The sequence below is a fragment of the Myotis nattereri genome, assembly GCF_964212035.1.
Source record: "Myotis nattereri genome assembly, chromosome: 6".
In the NCBI taxonomy this organism is placed as follows: Eukaryota; Metazoa; Chordata; class Mammalia; order Chiroptera; family Vespertilionidae; genus Myotis; species Myotis nattereri.
The window spans coordinates 10892522-10915903 of NC_138081.1; the positions used below are offsets into that span (position 1 = coordinate 10892522).

Consider the following 23382-nt stretch of genomic DNA (forward strand, 5'->3'; position numbering starts at 1 on the left):
GATGCCCTCAGTGGCATTGCCACTTGGATATTTTGTGACTTGGATGAACTGGCTCTTGCCAAATTAGCTTTCAGAGATGGCCAAATAGGTCCACTTCCCTAGCCAAGCCACGGGCCCAGGCCGTGCCCTCAGTGGCTCTTGGTAAAATGGTACAGCCCTTTCTCTTGTCTCCACTGCATCTTTGGAGCTGGTTTTCTAGGAGACGTTTCTGTTTGAGAAGATAATCTTTTTCTTTTTTTAATTTAAATTCTTTATTGTTTAAAGTATTACATATGTTTCCTTTTCCCCCCATTGACCTCTCCCTGGCCGCTCCCAACCATCAGGACATGCCCTCACCCCCCTACTGTCTGTGTCCATTGGTTATGCTTATATGCATGCATACAAGTCCTTTGGTTGATCTCTTACCTCTCTCCCCCCCCCCCCCCCCGCCCCCCACCTTCTACCCTCATCTTTCTTCCCTCTGAGGTTTGGCGGTCTGTTCGATGCTTCTATATCTCTGGATCTATTTTTGTTCATCAGTTTATAGTCATTATATTCCACAAATGAGTGAGATCATGTGATATTTATCTTTCTCTGACTGGCTTATTTCGCTTAGCATAATACCCTCCAGGTCCATCCATGCTGTTGCAAATGGTAAGAGTTCCTTCTTTTTTACAGCAGCATAGTATTCCATTGTGTAGATGCACCACAGTTTTTTACTCCACTCATCTGCTGATGGGCACTTGGGCTGTTTTCAAATCTTGGTTATGGTAAATTGTGCTGCTATGAACCTAGGGATACATATATCCTTTCTGATGGGTTCTTCTGATTTCTTGGGATATATTCCTAGAAGTGGGATTACTGAGTCAAATGGCAGTTCCATTTTTAACTTTTTGAGGAAACTCCATACTGTTCTCCACAGAGGCTGCACCAGTCTGCATTCCCACCAGCAGTGTACGAGGGTTCCTTTTTCTCCACATCCTTGCCAGCACTTGTTGATTTGTTGATGATAGCCATTCTGACAGGTGTGAGATGGTACCTCTTTGTCCTTTTGATTTGCATCTCTCGGATGATTATTGACTTGGAGCATAGAGAAGACAATCTTTCAAAGGATAAGGAAATGCTGAAAGAGGAAGCCAAACAATTCAGGAGCCTGAGAGGAGAAAGTCACCCCAAAAACAAGTTCTCTGCCAGGACTTCACCGTTCTCCTGGGCCTGGCGGGAGGCCAGGAGTGCAGGCCCCTCGGAGGGTTTTTCAGATCCTAAAACTGCCCAGGTGCCAAAAGACTAATGCTGCCTGCTCTCAGCTACTGAAATGAAATGATGTTTGAAAGACCAAGTCATTACTCCAGTAGCAAAAACTGCCTTGAGCTCTTTTCTCTTAGTTTTTAAATGTATGTCATCCCTAGATAAAATAGCCTAGCATAATGTGAGCCTGCAGCCAGCCCCTTCTCCCTGGGCACTGAGGACTTAAAGGGCTTGCTCAGAGGAGGGTTCTCACAAGTCAGAGTGATGGCTCAGGATCCTTCGTGGTGCGGACACCCCTCCTCCCCCACCCAGGCCAGACCCCACTCATCCCCACCCCCACCCCCAGTGGCACAAATAAGTTTTTCCTCTTAGAGGCAAGAATGAAGGGTGGGAAGACTTGTTCTCTGAATGTCAGGTAAAGTGAGGCTGCCAGGGTTGGGTGATGGAAGAGGACATTACTGGGTAGGGCACACATTCCCCACAGAGGGGCGGAAAGAAGTCGTTAGAGTTTCTGCAAGAAAGGGGCTGTCTGGGGAGACTACAATAAAGGAAACCTAGAGTGGTGAAGTTTTTATACTTTTAGAAAAGGTGTCGGGAGCTTCCCTAAGCTGGACTGGGCCCGATTCATCTCCCCGCACTGCTGACTGCTCTCATAGCGCACACAGCTGCCCGCGTGCTTGCACAGGGCTCCTGTGTCTGCCTCCTGCCACACTGCTTCTGGTCTAACATTTAGCGTGTATCTAACTGGTATTTTAATTAATTGTGGGGGCAGGTGATTGCTTCTGTTTTAGAATGTTTTCAGTATGATGCAGTGGTTTTTATTAAATTGTCAAGTAGAGTGGCTCTTCTCCTTCCCTTTGAAAGACAGACATACCAAAGCTCACCTTGACAATTCACTGTGGCTTTGGTTCTGGCACTCTGGGCAGCTGACCTGTCCCTTAGCCCATCTCCTCCCCCAGCCCCACTAAGTACTGTCAGCCAACTCAGGAGCCAGGATCCAGGCTGTTTGCTGGAGTGTGATGCTTTTCCCTCCGCCTGCAAAGCCAGGAGTGGAGAAGAATGCAGAGTGGACGCAGTCCATTCCCGAAACACCTGCAGCTGCTTTGCCTGTACCCTGGGCCTGATGAAGTAAATGCATTAAGATCTTTTAATGCGTTTTTGTGTTACAGTTCTGCCTTGGGCATTGGGTCAGTGGATGTGGCGTAATCCAGGGATTGTTGCTGGTGGGAGTATAAATGGCCAATGCTTTCCAGCAAGCTTTCCTGTGGCCACCTGCTGTTCCCCATGGGTACTTACAAATGAGCTATGAGGTCAGTGGGCTGTCCTGAGCTTTAAGAAGCTCTGAACTTGCTGGAAAAGGTGATTCTTTTCTTCTAATGAGCTTGCCTGGTCATTTCAGCCACATGGGTCAGGCGTCTTTGTCATTTATTTCTTAAGTGGGCCCTTTAGATAGCAAATGGTACCTGTGCGGATTTGGGGGTCCTTACCTAAGTCTCTTGGGGCGTTTCTGGAGGACTGGGGTAGGCTCTGCTTGCTGGAGCGCATGCGCACCTGTTGGAGCAGCCTCGGATTTTCCTCCTCACGGGCCACGCCTGCCAGGGCCTCGGTGCCCACGTGTCCATGCACAGACGGGGTGTGCCGCCAGCGCAGGCTGCACTCTAGTGGGTGGGTCTGCAGAGCCTGGGGCCCCATAGCTTGTTGGTATTTTTAGATTCTGCTTGAACCTTTGACAATTTGAAATTCAAATGAACAAGAAAGTGTAAAACATTTCTTAAGAGCGAGGTAAAAACACGGCGCACTGGCGCCAAGACCTGCCTGGTCCCTGGTCCCTGCCCTGACTGAAAGGGGGGCCTCCAAACTGGGGGAAGCTTCAAAGAAACAGCTGTTTAATTAAGGCCAAAAGTGTCCAGAGCTGCCCAGTTCTGTCAACTTTAAATTGTGCTTTTTAATCCAAGACAAAGTCGAAAAGCAACATTTCAGTCTGGCGGGGATCAAATAAAAATGACAAGGGCTCAGACTTTGCATGTGAATTCTGGGTGCCCCTTCTTTGTCTCCCTTAGGTAATTCCATAGAGAGAGATCTAACCCCTTTAATTCTTAGGGTTTGGAAGGAAGTGCTGGCCTGGGGGCCCAGGGCCTCAGCCAAAGGTAGGGGCAGCACTGCCCGGGCCTGTGGGTGAGGGAGCAGCGAGGCAGGGCAGGGAGCTGCAGGGCAGGCCTGCTGTGGTTCAGCTGCCCTGAGGCCTGCCTGCCAGAACTGAGCAGTGGAGGACACAGACTCTCCACGGGCCCTGGGCGAGGCCTCTGTCTAGGTGCTCCTCTGGGGCAGCCATTGCTGCTGGGTTTTGTAAACAAGTAAGTGAAACAGAAGTATCGCAGCAACTTTCAAAGCACTGAGAGCAAGGTGTTGAGTGTATGCCATCTCTGCCTAATGACAGCATTTGTACACATTGTTCTTGATCATCATTGCTTCGTCTTAGAATACCCTGGTCAGCAGAGGTGAGGGTTAGCAGTGGGTGAGCTCATCTGAATGAATTGTGTGCCTTTCAGGTGTTCACTTGAAAAGCTGAAGGGTCAGGTCAGAAGTTTGGTTTCCATCAAATGAGCGTCTTTAGAAACCTATATGTCAGAACTTCGAATCCTGGGAGAATGAGCCTCGGGCCCATTTTCTGCTGGAAATGCGTGTCAGGGCCATCGCGTTGGGCATCTTCAGGTTTGTGTGGCAAATGGCTCGGTGGTCCCAGCCCCAGGTCTGCATCAGGACGGCCTTGTCCAGAACGCTTGCTTGTACCATCGGCACCCTCCGCTGAGATGCCTGTCCTCCCATGAGCACCCACAGGCCTCTGTTCAGGCCGTATGCGCTTCTCTTTCACACAGGACCCTTTGGGGACAGAGTTAGACAGGTCTCAGGTTGCCTTTGTTGCCTCATGCCATAATCTCTGTCTCTGATGATAAGTCAGGGAAGCTCCTGATCTCTCCTCACCTCTTGCCGCCCACAGCCACAGGTATGTGCAGGGCCCTGGGATGAGCCCCTGGTGGTTCAGCCATGGTGGCTGTCTACACAGGCATTCTCTCCCTCCCCTGTTGCTGCCTCCGTAGTTAACGAAGGTTCTCTCCTTCTGAGAGTGTATTTGCCGGAGACCTTCTGGAGGCATTCCAGCCCAGCTCACCCGGGCGCTGCCTGGTATCACCTGCTGTGGTCTGGCCTCCTGTCCCTCTCCCCACGCCCACGATGGCCAGTGAGGTGCCAGGTAATGGCAGGCGGAGAGGGGCCCGGAGCCTGGGGCCGTGGGACATGCTCACAGAGCTGCGGCCTCCCCTCACTCCCTGTTTAGTCAAAGGCACATCCCAAATTGCTTTCGTGCCAGTGAGCAAAGACATGCCCGCACAGGTTCCTGAGTGTGTTGTGCAGATTTACCAGAAACACCTCTGGCAGCTGGGAAGGACCTCTGCCTGCGGCCTCCCCCGCGGCCAGTGCTCCACGCAGACCAGTCGCCTGGGCTCCACGACACGGGCCCTGTGGCCCAGCAGGGAAAGGGCTGAGGTGCAGCCCCAGTTAGCGAGCAGGCCATAGCTTCAAAACGTTTTCATTGGGCGTTTTCCTCTCTTGTGGGGGTCAGCATCCTTTTACTCATATCCTCCTCCCCTTTATTTCTCCTAATCCCTCCAAAGCACTGCATGGTAACGAAAGTACAGCTCTCGTTAGCAAAAGTATACTGACTTGTCCTGAAAAGTGCATGAAGCTGAGCTATGGGGCCTAACGGGAGTGATGGATATGGGTTGTGTGTATGTGAATAAGTAAGTGACTTCAACGTTGACATATAACTTTTTTTGTTTAATATATTTTCATTGATTTCAGAGAGGAAGGGAGAGGGAGAGAGAGAAACATCAATGATGATAGAGAGTTATTGATCAGCTGCCTTTTGCACATCCCCTGACCAGGAATTAAACTGTGACCTCCTGGTTCATAGGTCGACATTCAACCACTGAGCCACGCCTGCCAGGTGATATGTAACTTTAAAATCAGGGGAAGTAATTGTGTGATAACACCAAAGCCTGGGCCACAGCAGCTCTCAGTTCAGTCCCTTGTGTTTGTGCCTCTGGACACGCCTTGTTTGCCCTTCTCTGGAGAGGCCCTGTGGGCTCTGGTGAGCGGTGTGGGGGCGGCCTGGCCAGGGTGGAGGCCTCCAGTCCCCTGTGGTCTCACTGCTCATCACTGAGGTTAGGAGCAGGCATCTTCCCACACCCAGCTCAGTCCCAGAATTCCACCAAGAGTCATCGAAAGTCCATGACACTAGCACTGGTTTCTGGAAATAGACCTGTGGGTAGCAGGAAACGAGGATAAAGGTCCGCCCCACTCCCCGAGTCATTCCCACCCTCCCTGTATCCCAGTACTGACGCTGCAATGCACGTCGTCGATGGGCTGCTGTCAGTGGATAATACCTGTTCAGCATTTGGGACAAGTTCCAGCGGGCACCCTCCTCCCGATGAGTGATCCTCACAGGAGCGGGAGCCGAGCTTCACTGAGCCTCTAGTAACCTCGGCACGGCCACTTGGGAAGCCAGCTTTCCCAATTGCCCAGTGAGTTACAATGCTGTGGACCCTCCTCTTACCAGCATCACCCCCAAACTTAGCTGCTGGTCCGTGGTTTTCACCTTTCAAAAATGCAGTGCCAGGTGCTAATGTGCGTTTAATAGAGGTTCACAGAACTTGGTTAGAGAAATGAGGGTGTTGGGCCGGATGGAGAATCCATGGGCGGGTAGCGAGAATATGCGGAAGCTGCTGTGGTTGTCACCCCTGGGGCTCTCAGATCCACTCAGGTGCTGCCCCCTAGCTGTTGGAAGGCAAGCTAAGCAGAGTTGTAGGGTGCGTGGGTAGGACAACACTGAGTGTCTTCCCTCCGCTCCAGTCTGCCTCGTGAGATGTAAGCCTGAACCAGGTCCACATAAATTTCACGGGCAATCCATTTCCTGCTACTTTTATTCAACGAGCACCATTCATCAGGAGAGATAAGTCCTTATTCCCCTGCATCACCCCAATATCTTAAAGAAAGGGAAGGGAGGGAGCAGGGGTCCTCCCACCCCTCACTGTAAACGCTAGGAATAAAATGCCTGCTCACACTTGCTCCCCCCCATCAGGTGGGCTCTGCTGCACAAAGATTGCTGTGCTTGGTAGGTGGGGGGTGCCATCCACACTTCTGCTGGGAAATCCTTAGGAGAAAGGCAGCTGGTATTGGATAGCTTCGAGTAATGAACTCATCAGTAAATAGAACACGTGAGCTCATTAATCTTCACTTTGCCTTTGGACCAAGTGGGAGCTCAGCTTCTCAGGAGACAAAATTTCATCTCTGTTCCTTTCCTTAAACCCAATCCAATTTAGAGTGAAACATGGCCGAGCTCTCCCTGGGAGCCGTGAGTAATGCGCTTTCTCGCACAGTGGATGGTCCAGGCTTGGCCTGTACCCCGTGCCCCGTGCACACAGGAGCTCAGGGCAGCAAAGGGATGTTCTCTGGGTGAAGTTTATTTTTAAAAGTTAAGGCTGTCAAAACTTTCGTTCATTCTGGCCATTCAGTCTTTGCTCCAACTTCTGCTGTTCTTCTGAAATCACTGCCTCTACCCCTTGTCTCTGAAAAGAACAGAAATTGAGGGTGTGGAGATGAGCGGCTCCCAGTTTGCAAGGGGTGGCCTCCTGGCCATCAGGATCAGTCTAGGCTTCAGAAAAGAAGTCTGAGCAGAGGTGCTGCTTGGAGAGTGAGGAGAGCCCTGGGGCGGCAGGGCTGCTGTGGGGGGCCTGCTCCAGCCAGGGAGAGGAGGCTTAGGGGTGCGTTCACATGCACCACAGGCTGGTCCTGAGGACCTGGTGCAGGCCCGTGGGACCCTGAGGTGTGGCGAGAGACAGCTGATGGATGAGGAGTCAGCCAGCGCTGGCAGGGGCTTCCAGCACCACCTCTTACCCCAGAGCGAGGGCCCAGAGGACATCAGGTGTCTGTCCGCCTTGCACATCCACGTACCCGCCAGCCTTCCTAGAAGTTGATCAGACGAGGGGAGGGAACAGTCACATTCTGATGCAGGGATGTTCCCTCTGTCCTCTGAGCCTCCTCTCGTTATTCCCATCAGAGGGACTGCATCAGCCCCTCCCCATCCCTTTTCCTACCGGCTTCACCAGTGTCTCCCTCGGACCTCCCTGCTCCAGAGAGAGGACCAAGCCTGAGTGCGGGACCTCAGCCTCCTACCTGCCAAGTGGAGTTTAGAAGCATCAGGCCCCTTGGAGATGATGGAGCTCAGCATTTCTGTTCTGTCCTCTGTTTTTATGTCACACCTTTTCTAGCACTGAGATAACCCATTTTCCTTTGAGAGACCCCTGCACATGCAGGTTATGGTTTGAGTTCCCCCACGATCCCCCAAGCCCTAGCTGTACAGGAGGTAGAATGTAATTTCACATCATCACTTGGACTGCGCCCTGTCTTCCTCCGGGAAATGCTGGTGTCCTGGGTGGATGTTCCAGGGACAGTGCTGAGCTGGTGCTCTGCTCCCCGCCTGCCCGTGGCCGGAGGGAAGGAGCTCGGAGCCCCTGCTCTCCTAGGGAAGGTGTGTCCGCAGCAGCCTCCTTTGGCTTCTGTCTCCAGGGTCCATCCAGGCACGAGGAGCATTAAATGCCCAGTCGGCCTCTAAGGACATCACACTGAGCTGAGGAGGGCAGGGGGCTCCGTAATAAACTCTTAGCAGCAGGAGCCTCTGCCGTGACCGTCCACCCACTGAGGTGCCCCTCCCGCCCTCCAGACCGAGTGAGAGCCAGGCTTTGGGCATTTGGAAGCCACCCTAACCCTCTGTTTCTCTGCTTCTTCGCCTCTGCAGGTTACGTGTTCTGTATGTTACATCGCCTCCCCGAGCAGCACGACTGTACGTTTGACCACATGGGCCGAGGCCGAGAGGAAGCCATCATGAAAATGGTGAAACTGGACCGGAAAGTGGGGCGCTCCTGCCAGCGCATTGGGGAGGGGTGCTCGTGAAGGCCGGCACGGCCGCCCGTGACGCTGTTCTTAGTTCACTGATGTTAGCCTTATTTAGGACAGAGTCAGCCAGACACCTTTACTGGGCACGCGTCAGACCACAGCCAGTCCGTTTCCTTCCTTTAGCCAGCCATCCTGGTACTGTAGTTTAGGGGTTGATGGTGGTTGAAATTGATTTCTGGCTGGTTACTAAGGTGCCTGCTAGCCATTGTATAAAATTAAAACATGAAGAATATTTTTTTGAGCATGGCTAGTGGATTTAAAACAACACACACCTGTCACTGCTGGAGTCAAACTTACAAAAAGCCTTAAGCGGAAAGGGTTCCAGGCGGAGACTCTGAGTTAGTCGAGGAGTAGAAGCTGGTGTTCAGTCCCCACACCGCACACGGCTCTGCCAAAACTCTGGTTCATGTCCGGCCTTTCACCTCCTCACTTATCCTTAGTCCCAGCAGCAGGTTGCCTGGTGGCCACGCTGCCTTGGCCACAGGAGGCTGCTGAGATCTGCCACGTGGCTGGGCTGGGTGGTGGCCTCGCTCTCCCACCGAGCACATGGGGTGGGGGAGCAGGTTCTTATGAAAATCTTCACAAAATTTTTTACCTGATTTGTTATGGAAAAACTCATCACATGAGAAGAGAAACAGTAACCTCACTTTGAAAATTAGCTCCACTCAAGTCTAGTCCATTCACGAGAACCACCTTTCTACACAGGACCCAGGCACGAGAGGCCGCCGGGGCCACCCGACCCCCTGGCTCTGGTTTGCCACTTGCCAAGTACAGGGTCTGGCAGTTGATCACATGAGGCTGATTGCAGCGCAGCAGTGAGGCTGGGTCCTCATCGGCCTCTGCAGCCAGAGTTCTATATTGGGGGTTTTTTAAATGACGTTTCATAGCCCACAGGAGCCCCTGGGAAGCTGCTGCCCAGACTCTGCCCCTTCCAGCAGGAGCCTGCTTGGCCCCAAGGGTCAAGGGGAGGATGGCCTCGCCCCATCTGCAGCCCTGTCATCCAGGGACAACAGTCCACACCTGCCACACAGCAGGGTGAGGGAGGCAGCGTGTGCCGCAGGGGCAGCGGTGTGTTGTGTACAACTGTGGTTCTTGGCCGGGGCCAGGCTCCGAGGGAGACATTGGCTCAGCAGGTGGGGGCACCTTGCTCAGCCTGTGCCTCATCACATGGGCAGACAGGAGTGCAGTAGCCCGGGCGGGTGGGGAAGCGGGTGGGCCTGTTTTCCCACGTTAGGAATCATACCAGCCGGGTGGGGGGAGGGTGGCAGACAGGATAAGCCAAGCAGGTGTGCGTGGCCCAGAGCCCCTGTCATCCAGGCGGTGAGAGCCGAACGCTCCTGCAGGGGCAGTTTGGATCTGTCCACCCGCAGGCTGTGGGAACAGTTTAACGCAGCAACTTGCCCTTTCATACCACAAGCAGGCCAGCTCTGTCTGCCAAGTAATACCTGCAACTGGGAATGTTCTTTGGTCCAGAATCCGAAATAGGAAATCATGCTCTTCCCAACCTCCCCCCACCCCACCCACCCCACCCCACCCCAACCAGAGTGGAATCCGCTGCAAAATCTCCAGCCTTAATTCTTGCTTCAGGACCCAGACCGGTGTCTTGCTCTAGGGCAGCCCAGGGCAGAGGGGCCGGGTCTGCCCACGTTTACCACTGTTGTCAAGCCACGGCCTCCGGCCAGTCCCGCCATCCTCAGTGAGCTGGCCGCCTCGGCCCCACCACGCTCTGCTCCCTCAGAGGCCCCGAGCCCCCCTCCCTCCTCAGGCCCCACCGGCTGCTGCTCGGAGGCAGCGATGGGGAGCCCAGCACACAGGCTCGGCCTCACTTCCTGGTGGCAGAGCGGGGGCGGGGCGGGGGGCGCTTGTTCCCTGCAGTATCTGTTCTGTGAAGTTTGTTAAATGTAAGGAAAGCTTAAATTCTTGTATCTTTAAAGAGAAATCTTATTTAACCCTTTTGTGTTCTAGATTTACTTACACAGCCTAGAGCTCGGTTTTAGTTTTAACATTGTGAAAATATTAAAAGACTCTTGTAACTTTATTCTTTTTTCTCCTGCTGAAAAAATTAAACCAGTCGTACGAAAGCTCAGGTTTCTCTGTTTCACCCATTCTCCTCCATGCCCCTGGCACCACCAGGAAACTAGTAAAGGTCTCCCTCCTGCAGCCCTGCAGTCCCTCTGAATTGTCTGTGGGTGGTTCCGCCAGGGGAGGCTGGGCCTGCACAGGAGGTGTGTCTGCTGGGCCAGCTTTGCCGTCAGCAGGAGGGTGCACATCTGGGGAGATGGAAGTGAGCACCAGCTCTAGGCCGGGTTTGCATGGGTCCAGGGAAGGGGGTCAGCACCCAAGGAAGGACCCAGAGGATGAAGCGTGGCGCTTCCCTGGAGGGAGGCCCGGGATGATGTATTTGCTGTGTGAACGCGCTAGTGTAGGGCAGCGATTTTCAACCGTTTCTTCTCATGGCCACATAAACTACTCAAATTCTGTGGCACACCAAAAAACATTTCTTGCCGATATGACCAAAAAAATTGGTATTTATTCACACCAGGCAGCTGTGTTGGCTGTCGTTTGTTTGGCAATCTAAGGGAAAAGAGTCAGTGCCCCTCAGGAGTCGGGCATTGCATGTTTTAAAATCCGGTGGCACACAGTTGGAAATCGCTGGTGTAGAGGGTACACTTGTGAGGATGTTCAAAAACATTTGGCCGAGGAGTGCACCCCTCCCCACCACCTTTAAGGCAGAAATATTGGCCACAAGTGGTCATGACGATGATGAAGGATCCGCAGAGGAATCCGCGGTGCACAGAGTGAACAGGCGGGCAGAGGGCACCAGGCCTGGGGGCCTGGGAACACGCTGCGCCGTGGCCTTGCCTCCAGTCAGCACCCGGCTTTGGGGCTTTGGGAAGAGGAGGGGCGTTCGAGTGGGTGCAGGGGGCAGGAAGCCCCAGCCTGCAGATATAGTGGGACCGGTCGTCAAGGTGGGGGTCAGCTACACGCTGGGTACTGAGAGGCCTCCCGCGCGGAGAAGGGAGGACCAGACAGGCACCAGAGCGGTGGAAACGCCCGCCCGAGGAAAGACTGCGGGGCCTCAGAGCTTACCTCCTTCGCAGCCATCCTCAGAGCTTCCCCAGGGAGGGCTCCGGAAGAGGGGAATAACCAGAGAAAGATGGGGAAAGACGGGAGAGGAAGCAGTGCGGGAAGGCCAGGCCTGGGAGGGGCTCCGGTGAGTCAGTGTCTGCACTTGATTTACCTTCTACCATGGGGTTCAGATATGAGTCTTAGAAAATTACACAAACAGAAATAGACAATTTATTGCAAAACAAAAATAAGAGGAACCATAGACCCTGCGTGACTTAGCCGTGAGCAATATCGAATACAAGTCATGTGAACACAATATTGAATACAAGTCATGTGAACACAGACACAGTGACGAGTGTTGCTCTGGGAGCAGTCAGTGCTGGGACTCAGGAGACTGGGAAGCCTGCAGGGTGTGTGCAGGGGGCGCCAGGTTCCCAGCGTCCCATCGTCCTGTCCACGGGAGGAGTCGCGTGTGTAACATTTAAGAGAGCATATGTGTGAGTTAGAAATGGTAAGTGCAGCACAATGCTCTCCAGGTCCATCCATGCTGTTGCGAATGGTAAGAGTTCCTTCCTTTTTACAGCAGCATAGTATTCCATCGTGTAGATGTACCACAGTTTTCTAATCCATTCATCTACTGATGGGCACTTAGACTGTTTCCAGATCTTATGGTAAATTGTGCTGCTATGAACATGGGGGTGCATATATCCTTTCTGATTGGTGTTTCTAGTTTCTTGGGATATATTCCTAGAAGTGGGATTGCTGGGTCAAATGGGAGTTCCATTTTCAGTTTTTTGAGGAAACTCCATACTGTTTTCCACCGTGGCTGCACCAGTCTGCATTCCCACCAGCAGTGCACGAGTGTTCCTTTTTCTCCACATCCTCTCCAGCACTTGTCGTTTGTGGATTTGTTGATGATAGCCAGTCTGACAGGTGTGAGATGGTACCTCATTGTTGTTTTGATTTGCATCTCTCGGATGATTAGTGACTTTGAGCATGTTTTCATATGTCTCTGGGCCTTCTCTATGTCCACTTTCAAAAAGTGTCTATTGTCCATTAGATCCTTTGTCCATTTTTTGATTGGATTGTTTATCTTCCTTTTGTTGAGTTGTATGAGTTCTCTGTAAATGTTGGAGATTAAACCCTTATCTGAAATATCATTGGCAAATATGTTTTCCCATGCAGTGGGCTCTCTTGTTTAGTTGATGGTTTCTTTTGCTGTGCAGAAGCTTTTTATTTTGATGTAGTCCCATTTGTTTATTTTCTCCTTAGTCTCCATTGCCCTAGGAGCCGTGTTGGTAAAGATACTGGTACGACATATGTCTGCTATTTTGCTGCCTATGGAATCTTGTAGGATTTTTATGGTTTCCCATCTTACATTTAAGTCCTTTAGCCATTTTGAGTTTGTTTTTGTGTATGGTATTTTTCAACTTTATATAAATGAAGTAATATTATGTGAATTCTTCATCATCTTTTTTTAAAATTTATTTATTGTCTAAAGTTTTACATATGTCTCCTTTTTCCCCAATTGATTCCCCCCCCCCCCCAAGCCATTTCCACCCCGGGCACCCCTATGGTTCATAGCAGCACAATTTACAATAGCTAAGACTTGGAAACAGACTAAGTGCCCATCAGCAAATCAGTGGATTTTTTTTTTAATATATTTTATTGATTTTTTACAGAGAGGAAGGGAGAGGGATAGAGAGTTAGAAACATCGATGAGAGAGAAACATCGATCAGCTGCCTCCTGCACATGTCCTACCGGGAATGTGCCCACAACCAAGGTACATGCCCTTGACTGGAATCAAACCTGGGACCCTTCAGTCCGCAGGCCGACGCTCTATCCACTGAGCCAAACCGGTTTTGGCAAATCAGTGGATTAAAAAACTGTGGCGCATTATACAATGGAATACTACGCTGCGGTAAAAAAGAAGGACGTCTTACCATTTGCAACACAAGGATGGAGCTGGAGAGCATCATGCTAAGCAAACTAAGCCAGTCGGAGAAAGATAAATATCACATGATCTCACTCATATGTGGGATATAATGATCAACATAATTTGATGAACAAGAATAGATCCAGAGACAAATGGCGGGGGGTGGCGCGGGGGGCGCCGTAGAGAGTAACCGAAGGACTTGTATGCATGCACATTAGTGTAACCAATGGACACAGACACTGGGGCAGTGGGGGTTGCCCGGGTGGGAATGGCTGGGGGGGGGGGGGGGTCAAGCAGGGAAAAAGGAGACATATGTAAAACTTCAGACAATAAATGAATTTTAAACATGTAAGTGCAGCAGAAAAAGCTGGCAGTCCACTCACTCTCTTTGGAGTGGGGGTGGGAGTGAAGCAAGCTGTATGTGTCCTGCCCTAGGACTGTACACATGCATGATGTTGATGTTAAAATTCAAATTAAAGACAGAAGGGACCAGCCCTCCCAGGGTGCTGGGCACAGGCTTCAGAAACCAGCCTGCCCCAGCACCCCCCAAACCAGGGGCACGTCCAGGTCCCCGCCATGCCGAGTGGGGTGCTGGAAGATGCAGTTGGCGGGCTTAGCGGGACACACAGCACAGGACTTTTTCCCTCTAGCCCAGCGGTTCTCAACGTTGGCTGCACATTAGCATCACCTGGGAATCTTTTTAAAATCCTGATTTCTGGGCCTCGTCCTCCGGAAATTCTGTTTCTTTGTTACTAATGTTGTGGCCCCACCCCATAACAAACAGAATTCCCGGAGGACGGGGCCCAGAAATCAGGATTTTAAAGATTCCCGGGTGATTCTAACGTGCAGCCGAGGCTGAGAACCACTGGTCTAGACCTTTTCTTAATTGGTGCATCTTGGGACCAGCTGTGCCGGTCACGCCCTGAGCACCTTCTGTGCTTTTGAGGAGGACCTGCGGGCAGCCCGGAGGTCAGTGCGCATGGGCCTCAGTGCGGACCCTCACAGCAGCCCAAACCCACGCCACCTGGCGGGCGTGCCGGGCCAGTCCTAGACCTCGCCTTCCACCAGGTAAAGCCTGTTCCCTGGGTCTAGACGGCAGGTGTTTCCCAGCAATTATTGGAGGGAGTTGGGGGTGGATAGTGAGCCAGGAGCAACAGGTGGGTGACCACAGGCTCGAGAGCTCCCACCCGGGGGCCCCGCTGACCTGCGGCCAGAGCCCCGGCAGACTTCAGCAAAGGCCCACAAATAGCCCTGGCCACGTGCCGTGGTTGGAGCCTATTCCGTGCACCAGAGGTTGCAGGTTCGGTCCCTGGTAGGAGGGTGCATACGGGAGGCAGCGGATCAGTTTCTCTCCCTCTCTCTCCAAAATCAAACATATCCTCAGGTGAGGATTTTAAGAGAGCTACAAAATAAAACTGACAGGTCACCCTCCGTTTGCACCTGGGCTTGGCTGGGAAGGGGAGACAGGCAGCCCGGGGCTCAAGGGCGTCTCACAGACGCGGGTGATTAAGCTGCTGCTGCTGAGATGCTCCCTGGACTGGGACTTAGGATCACGTGTGATGGTGATAAAATGTCCAGTTGGGTTCATGGACTTAGGAGGCAGGCTGGTTGGCACCCCCATCCTGCCTCCTTGGGGGGGGGGCTGAGCCTGAGCTATTGGAGGGGTGGACTTGGTGGGGGCAGGGCTTTGGAAGGCTTTGGAGCAGGAGGCCAGTCAGAGGTGAGAATGTGCCTGGGCGGGGGCTTTGGAGTCCACAGGCCAGCCTGCCAGCTGCAGAGGAGCCAGGGGTCCGGACAGGATGGGAGACAGGACCCAAAAGGAGGACCGTGACCAGGACAGGCCTGAGTGACGGAGGCCTTGGAGCCCATCGGGCAGAGCCTGGCTCCACACCTGCCGCTCTAGGCGCTGAGACAGTGGTGAGATGGGACCATCCAGGGTTTGCGCTGTGGAGGGATGTGGTCTGACGGGTTTTAAGGAGAGTTACCCAGGGACGAGGCTACTGGGTAACTCGAGCGACCGGTGGGGGGCAGAGCTCAGGGGCAGGGAGGTGGGCTGACCTGTGAGGCAGAGCTGACAGGAGCGCAGACGGGGTGTGGGTGAGGGTTTGGGCCTGAACATCTGGGATGGGAGGTGGTCCCTGTAAGGGACTCGTGGTTGGGGCGGGTGGGAGCAGACAAGCGTAGGTGCAGGCTGGACATGCAGGTGGAGACTCTGAGGAGACCCCATAACAGCCCTCGAGCTCCGCAAGGGGTCCTGGCTTAAGGTCGCTACGGGAGGGAGGGAGGGAGCAAGGCCCAGGGAAACGAGGCACCTGCAGAGGCGGTGGAAGCTGCCAGCAAGGAAGGAGGCGACCCAGAGAGCAGAGTCCTGGGGTGTTCCAAGGAGAAGGGGGGCGTGGGCACCTGTGGGGATGCTGCTCAGGGACCGGGCACCTGGGGACTGGCCACTGGGCAGGAGAACCGGAAGCCTGGCTATAGGGGCTTGCTTTTCGAGGAGAACTTGGGCAGTAGTGGAGTGGGTGTGGGGTGAGAGCTTATTTTCAAGTAAAGGAGAAATTACCATTGTGACGCCAGTTGAGTGACCCAGTAGAGAGGGATGAGCAGGTGATGCAGGAGGGAGGGGACAGTGCCGAGATGGGGTGGCGAGCAGTGCGGGCAGGTGGCCGCCGGAGGGAGGGGGAGGTGGGGGAGCCAGCGCTTGTGGAAGTTCTGTTCTCCTGGGAGCAGGCAGCTGGAGACCGTGTGACAGGTTCCCTGGGTGCTGAGGTGGCTTCACAGTGAAATGACGTGCTAGCCGAGGCCCCTCCCTCGCCGAGACCCCTCCCCTACCCCTGCAGGTCCCAGGGTTTATAAGTTTGCAGGAACCAGATACTTAACTGCGGTTGGTGGAAAGGGTTCCGGGTTCCTCGTTCAATTCCAGCTTCTCACCACCACACTCCCGCCCCTGTGGGAGGTGCTGAGGCCACATGGGCATTTTGGGGATTTGGCCAAGGGGAGTTGAGTTGGGGAGAGAGTTAATTCGGAATTAGTGGGTTATGTTGGTGTGGGTGCAGTCCGTCCCTGTATAGTGGGTGACTGGCGGTCATCCTGGGCGAGGGTGGCCTCTGGGAGACCAGCCGCTCACTGTGCCGGGACTTGCGACTTGAAGGTGCAGGGCGAAGGTTGTTGCAGCCGAGCGTGTCCTGCAGAGCCTGGCCAGGCACAGCTGAGTGGAGGGGGAGGCTAGACGGGGAAGGTATGGAGCCAGAGGTAGTCCGCGGGAAACTGTCCCCGTCGCTCCTTGTCCAGGCCTGCGGGAACGGGTGTGCTCAGCGGCGACGCAGACGTGCCACTTTGTTTCAGCGAAGAGGGCAAGATGAATTCTCGCTGTGCCTGGATTCTCACCGCTCATGCAGCAAGACCTTGGTCACGGTTTCCCCAACAGTTCTCAGATTCACGTCTGTGCCAGTGAGTTGTGAAGATGAAAGAAACTTCTTGAAGTATCAGCAATGCAAAACACATTGTGGTCAGCCGAGCTGGAGAGATCGCACTCGGCTCTGCCTCCCTCGCAAGAACTGTAGTGTGGATATTCTGGGCTTTTTAATGTTTGGGTATTTGTCAGCTTTTAAAAACAGAATGTGTTGTGATCATTCTTACTCAGATTCACCTTTGAACCTAATTTTGTAGTCATTTAAAACATTCTTAACGAGGGGCTGCCAGAATGTACAAACTTCAGGCGAGTTGAGGGGGATGAGAAATGGTCATTTAAGCTCACGGTGCTGCGGAGCGGGGTCCGAGGTCCTCCCCGTGCCCCAGGCTGACACGAGGAGCTTGGGTCTGCGTGCGGCCACCTGTGTGGCTACGCACCTGCTGAGGTCGGCTGACAGTCCTGGTGGAGGAAGCGGGGCGCTGGCTGTGGTGTGAGCACCGCGTCATGTCACACGCTGGCTGAGTAGCACTGGTCTGAGGACAGATGAGGAGTGCCGTGGGCTTGCTGTGATTTTAAACATGTCCTTGAATGCCCTGAGCCCCTCCCCCTGAATGTGGCTGGCCTGGTGACTTGCTTCTAAGACTGGCACATGGAGAGGGCCGCTTCCTGGCTGTGGGCTGGGCCGCTGTCTGACCTGTGCCGCAGGGGCTCGGGGCCGACAGGTGAGGGTCTGACTGGTCACGCCCACGAGGACCTTGATGACCAGAAAGTGGAACAGCAGGTGTCGTTGTTTGGAGACGGAGCCGTCGGGCACTGTTGGTGGGTCAGGAATGGTGTGGCCACTGCAGAAGGTGGTTTGCTGGTCCCTCAGAAAGTTACACAGAATTACCGCATCATCCAGCAATTCCACTCCTGGGTGCACACCGACCATGAAAGCAGGGACTCCCGCACGTGCGCACACACGTCCACAGCAGCTCCACCCACCGTGGGCAAAGGAGGCCACACATACGCAACTCCATTTAAATAAAAGGAAATTCACAGACGGAAAACAGATGGGTCGCCACCGGGGGCGGAGGGCAGAGCACGGGTGCCCTTTCCAGGTGATGAAAACGATCCGGGTGCTGTTGGCACACCATCGTAAAGGTACTAACCGCCACCGAATTGGTCGTTTAAAGTGGGGGAGTTTATGTTGTGTGAATCTCAACTCAATTTAAAAAAGAGTCTGGCTGCCTTGGAGCCGCCGCTGGAAAGCTCGGGAGGCAGCGGTGCTCGCCACACACACGCAGGGAGCATTGCGGAGCAAGAGGGTCCATTCCCACCAAAGGGCACACCAGCCAGGGTCTGTTACCCAACACCCTAAACCCAGCGCCCCCATTGGGTTCACCTGCTGCTCAAGGTTTGCCCACCCAGAAGAGACCCCTCCCTGGGGGAGGGGCCCGCAGGTGATGCTCAGGTGCTCCAGAGGGGAGGGGCGCAGGTGGAGGAGCCAGGCTTGATGAAATGGGGTTTTAGGACTATTTCTGGAGTAAGGAAAATGAAGACGGAAAGGCCTGAAGACTGCGTTAGGCCAGCGGGATGACGTTAGCGGATCATCAGGATAGCTGGCAGTGATCACACGCCTACTTCGTGCCAGGCGCTGTCCCAGGAGCCGTTGAGATGCCTTTTCTAATCCTCGCAGTCCTGTGAAGCAGTAACTGTTCGCTCCATTTGACAGGCGCGGAACTGAGGCTCAGGGGCCAGCCTTGTAGCCCACACGTCTCCTGAGCCATGCGTCTTCTCTACAGATAATTTGAGAGGCACTGAGCTGGCCCGGCGCCAGGAGGACCCACAGGCCTCCCCGTGGGACACACGGCGCCACCTTACAGAGAGGAGGCCCCTGGGTGATCATTCCTGTGTGCAGACCCGTGTCCTCGTTTGTTCCCGTGTCCTGTGTGTCAAGGTCAAATCCAGCCCGCCATTGTATCTCCCACCGCTTCCTAAGCCTCCTTTTTATCCTGACTTTTTATTCTGACTTTTTCCTCAAGCCATGTGTCGTTTTGGGCCTTGCTTATGATTTTGAGGGAGGGGAAAGCGACGGTGGACGTCATTGTGCCTCGTTTGCACAAGTTGGAATTGAGATTGCCCATTGCCCTCCAAACTAGCATCTGCCACCCTTGACTTCAAAGTCCAAGACTTTAGATCTTTAAAATGTAAATAGATGCAACAAGTAGAATATACGCAAGTTCTGTGGTCCAGGTAGGGGGAGGGGCGGTCAGATGGTAGCTACTGCAGGAAAGTTCATCCTCCCACGTCCTGGGCAAGTGCGTCCTGGCACAGATACTGTGCGGTAACCCCTGGCCGTGGGGGGAGCCTTGGCAATGGAGGGAGTGCTCCAGCCCAGCAACATGAAAGGGCAGCGTGTTAGGAGGGTGAACATTGAGAGGGGAAAGTGGGGACCCACACCTGAGCTCACAGCCAGCCGCAGGGGCTGTCCCAAAGGCGGTCAGTTCCAGAAAACCGATTCCACCAGAACCGAACGCTGTGACACTGAGCGCCGCCTCGGCTGTCACCACCAGGTGCCCGGCCCTCAGCCCTCGCTGCTCACCTTTGGGCTCCACCGGCACCAGGGCTCAGCCTGGGCCCCGTCTCTTGCTGAGTGATCCCTTCCCGGCTCCATAACCACCGGGGAGGTGGCCCAGGTCTTCCCCCGCCCAGGCTCCAGCTGCTCTCGGGTGTAGTTCAGCTCCGAAGGCTGGGTGCTTTGTGGGAACCGGACTGCAGCCCGACCGCCACCCGCAGGCCGGGCGCACGCACGTGGCACCTTGCCAGGTCCCCAGGCGGGTCTCACACTAACCTGCCCGGCGGTGGCCGCGCTCGCACCGCCCTCGGAGAACGCCGTCACACGTCAGCTGCAGTGAAGCCTCAGGCATCCCGCGCCTCCTGGGCCCGTGTAGCAAAGCCCGAGGGTTTCACAAACACCCTGCAGGCCCCTCCAGCCCAGAGGGGCTGTGGGAACGTGACCGCGCTACATGCAGTTCCTGTTGTTTTCCCTCGGGCCTCGCTGGGCTTCGTGTTCGGTGAGCAGGTCCCTCTGAGGTCCGGCTGCAGGGCCTTCCTGGTGTGACAGACCCAGCCTGTCAGGAGCTGACCCGCCCAGGCCGGGCCCTCCCATCCCTCGGGTCCACAAACCCTGCGGCCACCTGCCCAGCAGCCGCACCTCCCACCGCGGCTGCTCGTGTCCACGCGGCCCGGCTCTCCCGCTTCTGCTCTCGGCTGCCGCGGCTCTCCCTGCGGGAACTGTCCTCGCCAACACGCCTGCCCTTCCGCTGGCTCCGTCGCAGCGGGCCAGTTCTCTCCCTCCAGGCCCCTCGGGCCAGTTTGGTCCTTTCCCCTCGGGCTTTGCCCAGCTGTCACCTCGGAGGCTGCTCAGGGCCCACCCGGACCTGGGAGTGGCTTCTAGTCCTCACCTCACGGAGCCCACAGCGGGCGGGCGGTCACCCCCTCGGAACCAAGGGCCCGAAGCAGATCCTTTGTTCTGTGGGCGTTGATGGCCCTGGTCCCCAGCACTCAGAGCATGAGCATGGCGGGCCCGCCCTGTGCTGAAAGACCAGCGATGGGCCGAGTGGTGGGGCGGCCCAGGGGACGGAGGGGGAGGCAGCCCGGGGGGGCGGGGGGGCGGCAGGATGGCGGACCCGCTGCTCCCTGGATGTGGTTTTGTCTTGTTCAAGACCTCAATCAACATGAAGCTCGGAGGTAAGCGCACGTGACCAGGCCTAAATCAAGTTTCCCCACGGCCTTGCTAAATGGCGGCTCCCCGGCGAGGCCCGGGCGGGGGCAGCCTGCCTGCTGCCAGCCCCGCAGTAACAGGCTCGGCGGCGCGGAGGCCCAGTGCATCGCGGAGGCGTTTCTTCCACCAGAACACGGAACAGGCATCTCGGGGAGGAGGGAGGTGGGTCCCCGGTGCGGGGAGCGGGCGGCTCCAAGGCCTCTGCTCGGAGGAGGAAGCGCAGAGCTGCGGCCCAGGGACCGGCATGGCCTGTGTCAGCGGCTGCAGGAGGCGGAGGCGACAACACTGGCTCCGAGGCTCCGCACACCACACACCACGGGGAGGGCACGCGGGGGGGGGGGGGCCTGGATGGGGACCTGCCCCAGGGAGGGGCCGCGGGCGGCTGTGAGTCCTCCCTTCGCTTCCAAGCGGCGCGCTCTTACAGGCACCGCGCGGGATGGTTGGGACGCAGGCTGCGTAATTGCTCACTTCGGCTGCTCCACCACGTGAGGGGCCGCAGCCTGCCCTCAAGTCCATCCCGTGCCAAATGGCCCACCTGCCCGGAGCTTCCCGGGCGCCCAGAGGAGCCGTCCCGGCCCCGCACACTGGCCCCACCCCATCTCGGAGGCCCCACACCGGGTGGCCCTGTTCTCGGGGAGTTCAGTTTGCACCAGTGTGACCAGAGTCGTCACGGCCAAGGCCCCCGTCACCCTGAGGGGCTCCTGTCACTCCACACCCCCGTCCAGGCCTCTCCCCTCTGACTTTTGCAGGCGCTGGGGGGCCAGGGCGCCCTTGGGACCTTGGTTGGCAGAGGCAGGCCTTGGTCAGCAGCTCTGCCCCCACCATCACCTCCTCAGAGCTCATCAGTGCCCTGTCCCATCGGTGGTGGGGCTGCTGACCAGGGCCAGGAACACCCCATTGCTTGGGGCCGGTCTGCGATGGTGCATCTGCCCCCCCCCCCCCCAACTCTGTCAGGCGCAGGACAGGCAGTAAACCCAGAACCCAGGGCTACAAGCTGCCATGGGACCAGCCTGCCCTGTGACCACACCCCCCGCCCCCGCACCCAGGATCCGAAGCCAAGGCCACGCCCCCAGGGCCAGGCATGGTGCCCTCACACAGGCTGGTTCTGTCCACCCTGGGGCTCATGTGGCAGGAAGAAGCTATTTGAAGGCAGATGGATGGACTGTCATAGTCAATGCCACTAGGGTTCCCAGGGCCTCAGACCTACTGCCCGCCTCCCTCCACACCTCCCAGGGCAGCAGGTCTGCTCTGCGCCGCCCCCCGCACCCTTCAGGCCTGTCCTCCGGTGGGAAGGAGCCCGCACTCTCCAGCCGCCCCAGGGAGGAGGCCCCTCTGGCTGCCTGCCGCAGCCAGCAGGGGACAGCCGTGCAGGCCTTCTCCTCACCTCCTGGCTCAGGGCTGGAAATAGGATGCAGATGGCAAATGCACAGACATTTACCACAAATGCAGGTGGGTGACTGAGTCCTTAGGGGGGCCTCTGGGGAGAATGTCAGTTCTTAAAAAAGGAGCTAAGGGTGGTGGGGCCCCTCCATCCGGCTTGTCCGGGAGAAGCCGGCTCGGTGAGTGTCACAGAGGAGAGGAGTGGCAGGCCCAGGGCAGAGGGACTCAGAATGAGCCGGGGGTGGGGGTGGGGGGGTGGGGGGGGGCACCCTTCCCCCTTCTGCTATGTTAGAACATTATTCCATGAGCATTACCTTAATTTTTTTAATGAGTCATCTTAAAAGACCAGTTCTATTCTAACAAGGGTATAGGGGGCTCATCTGGCCCCCAGGTGCCTGCTCCCCACCCCCGATGGAGGCAGGGCCAAGCCCACATCAGTCCAGCACAGTCCTGCCTGAAGGGGTGTGGGGGTGCTTGGTGGGGACTCAGTCACCCACACAGCGCCCGTCTGCAGAGGCGGGTCCCAGGCCCCAGGGAAGTGCACAGCCCCTGCAGCCAAGCTGCTGGAAACCAGAGAGCCCGTCCTCTCTCCTCCACAGACCTGCAGGCTGCTGGGCACAGAAGGCTGCTCTACCCGCCACCCTTCCCATTCGTTCTGTTGCACCTCCAGGGCCCCTGGATCCTCACCTGTAACCAGGTGTGAGGGCAACTTCCAGGAGGCAGCAGCAGCACTCGGGTGCCTGCATTCTCTCAACCACCCTCCCCCTTTCCCAGAAACCTGCAGGCACACCAGCACCCTGAGGACTTCTAACTTAATATTCTAGGCACAAAGCCCAGGTGGCACAGACAGGCACTGACCTCAGTTCCTGGGGCCACTGGTGAGCACAGGGCTGCTGCTGGAGCTGTCGGGCCAGCGCGCAGCGTTCAGGGCTGCGGCCACGGCCCTGGCCACGGTCACAGGCAGCAGCTATGGCCACCTCGGCAGCAGCTATGGCCACCTCGGCAGCATCAAGGGACCTGCCACCCACAGGAAAGGCAGGGAAACCCCGGAAAGTAAACACTAATGAGGAAAAACTCCTGGAAGGAGACCAATTTAATTTTTCTTTCCCCCTTTGACCCCTTTCTCTTCTGTCCAAAGGGAGACTCTTAACTGCAGCCGCGATGGGGACACTCCCTCTGTTACAAGCGGCTGCGGCACCAGGGCCCTCTGCTCTTTATCACACATTGCGCCTTCCTTTCCCCCAGTCTCTGAAAAGGATAAGTGATTACAATTCTGTTATCTTCTAAATTAAATAAAGGTGAAGTTGACTGGGCTGCAGCCGTCTGCACAGCAGTTTAGCAATTGGGGCGACAGCGTAACTACTGGGCAATTTTTTTTGCACAATTCGAAAGTCATTTTTTTCTTCTTTTTTTTTTGCCAAGGAATCAGTCTAACAAACATCCCACTGTTGCTGAAAATAATGTCTTTTCCCAAATCATCTAGGAATAAAACACTTTTAATGTATTTGTCATTAAATAAGATTTTAAAAGTGACAATTTAAAGAGCAATTGAGAAGAGTCCCACATCCATCATGGGCTCATGG

General features: G+C 55.4%; 1 protein-coding gene across 2 annotated transcripts in view; it reads left to right on the forward strand.

The window, feature by feature from the left end:
- Nucleotides 1–10276, forward strand: part of ZFAND3 (zinc finger AN1-type containing 3) — a 343389-nt gene extending 333113 nt beyond the window's left edge. For both annotated transcript variants that reach the window (XM_081093918.1, XM_081093919.1), the window contains one exon: nucleotides 8081–10276. In XM_081093918.1, the coding sequence (XP_080950044.1) occupies nucleotides 8081–8235 (155 nt within the window). In that variant the 3' untranslated portion in view covers nucleotides 8236–10276. The remainder of the gene's footprint in view (nucleotides 1–8080) is intronic.
- The last annotated feature ends 13106 nt before the right edge of the window (nucleotides 10277–23382 follow it).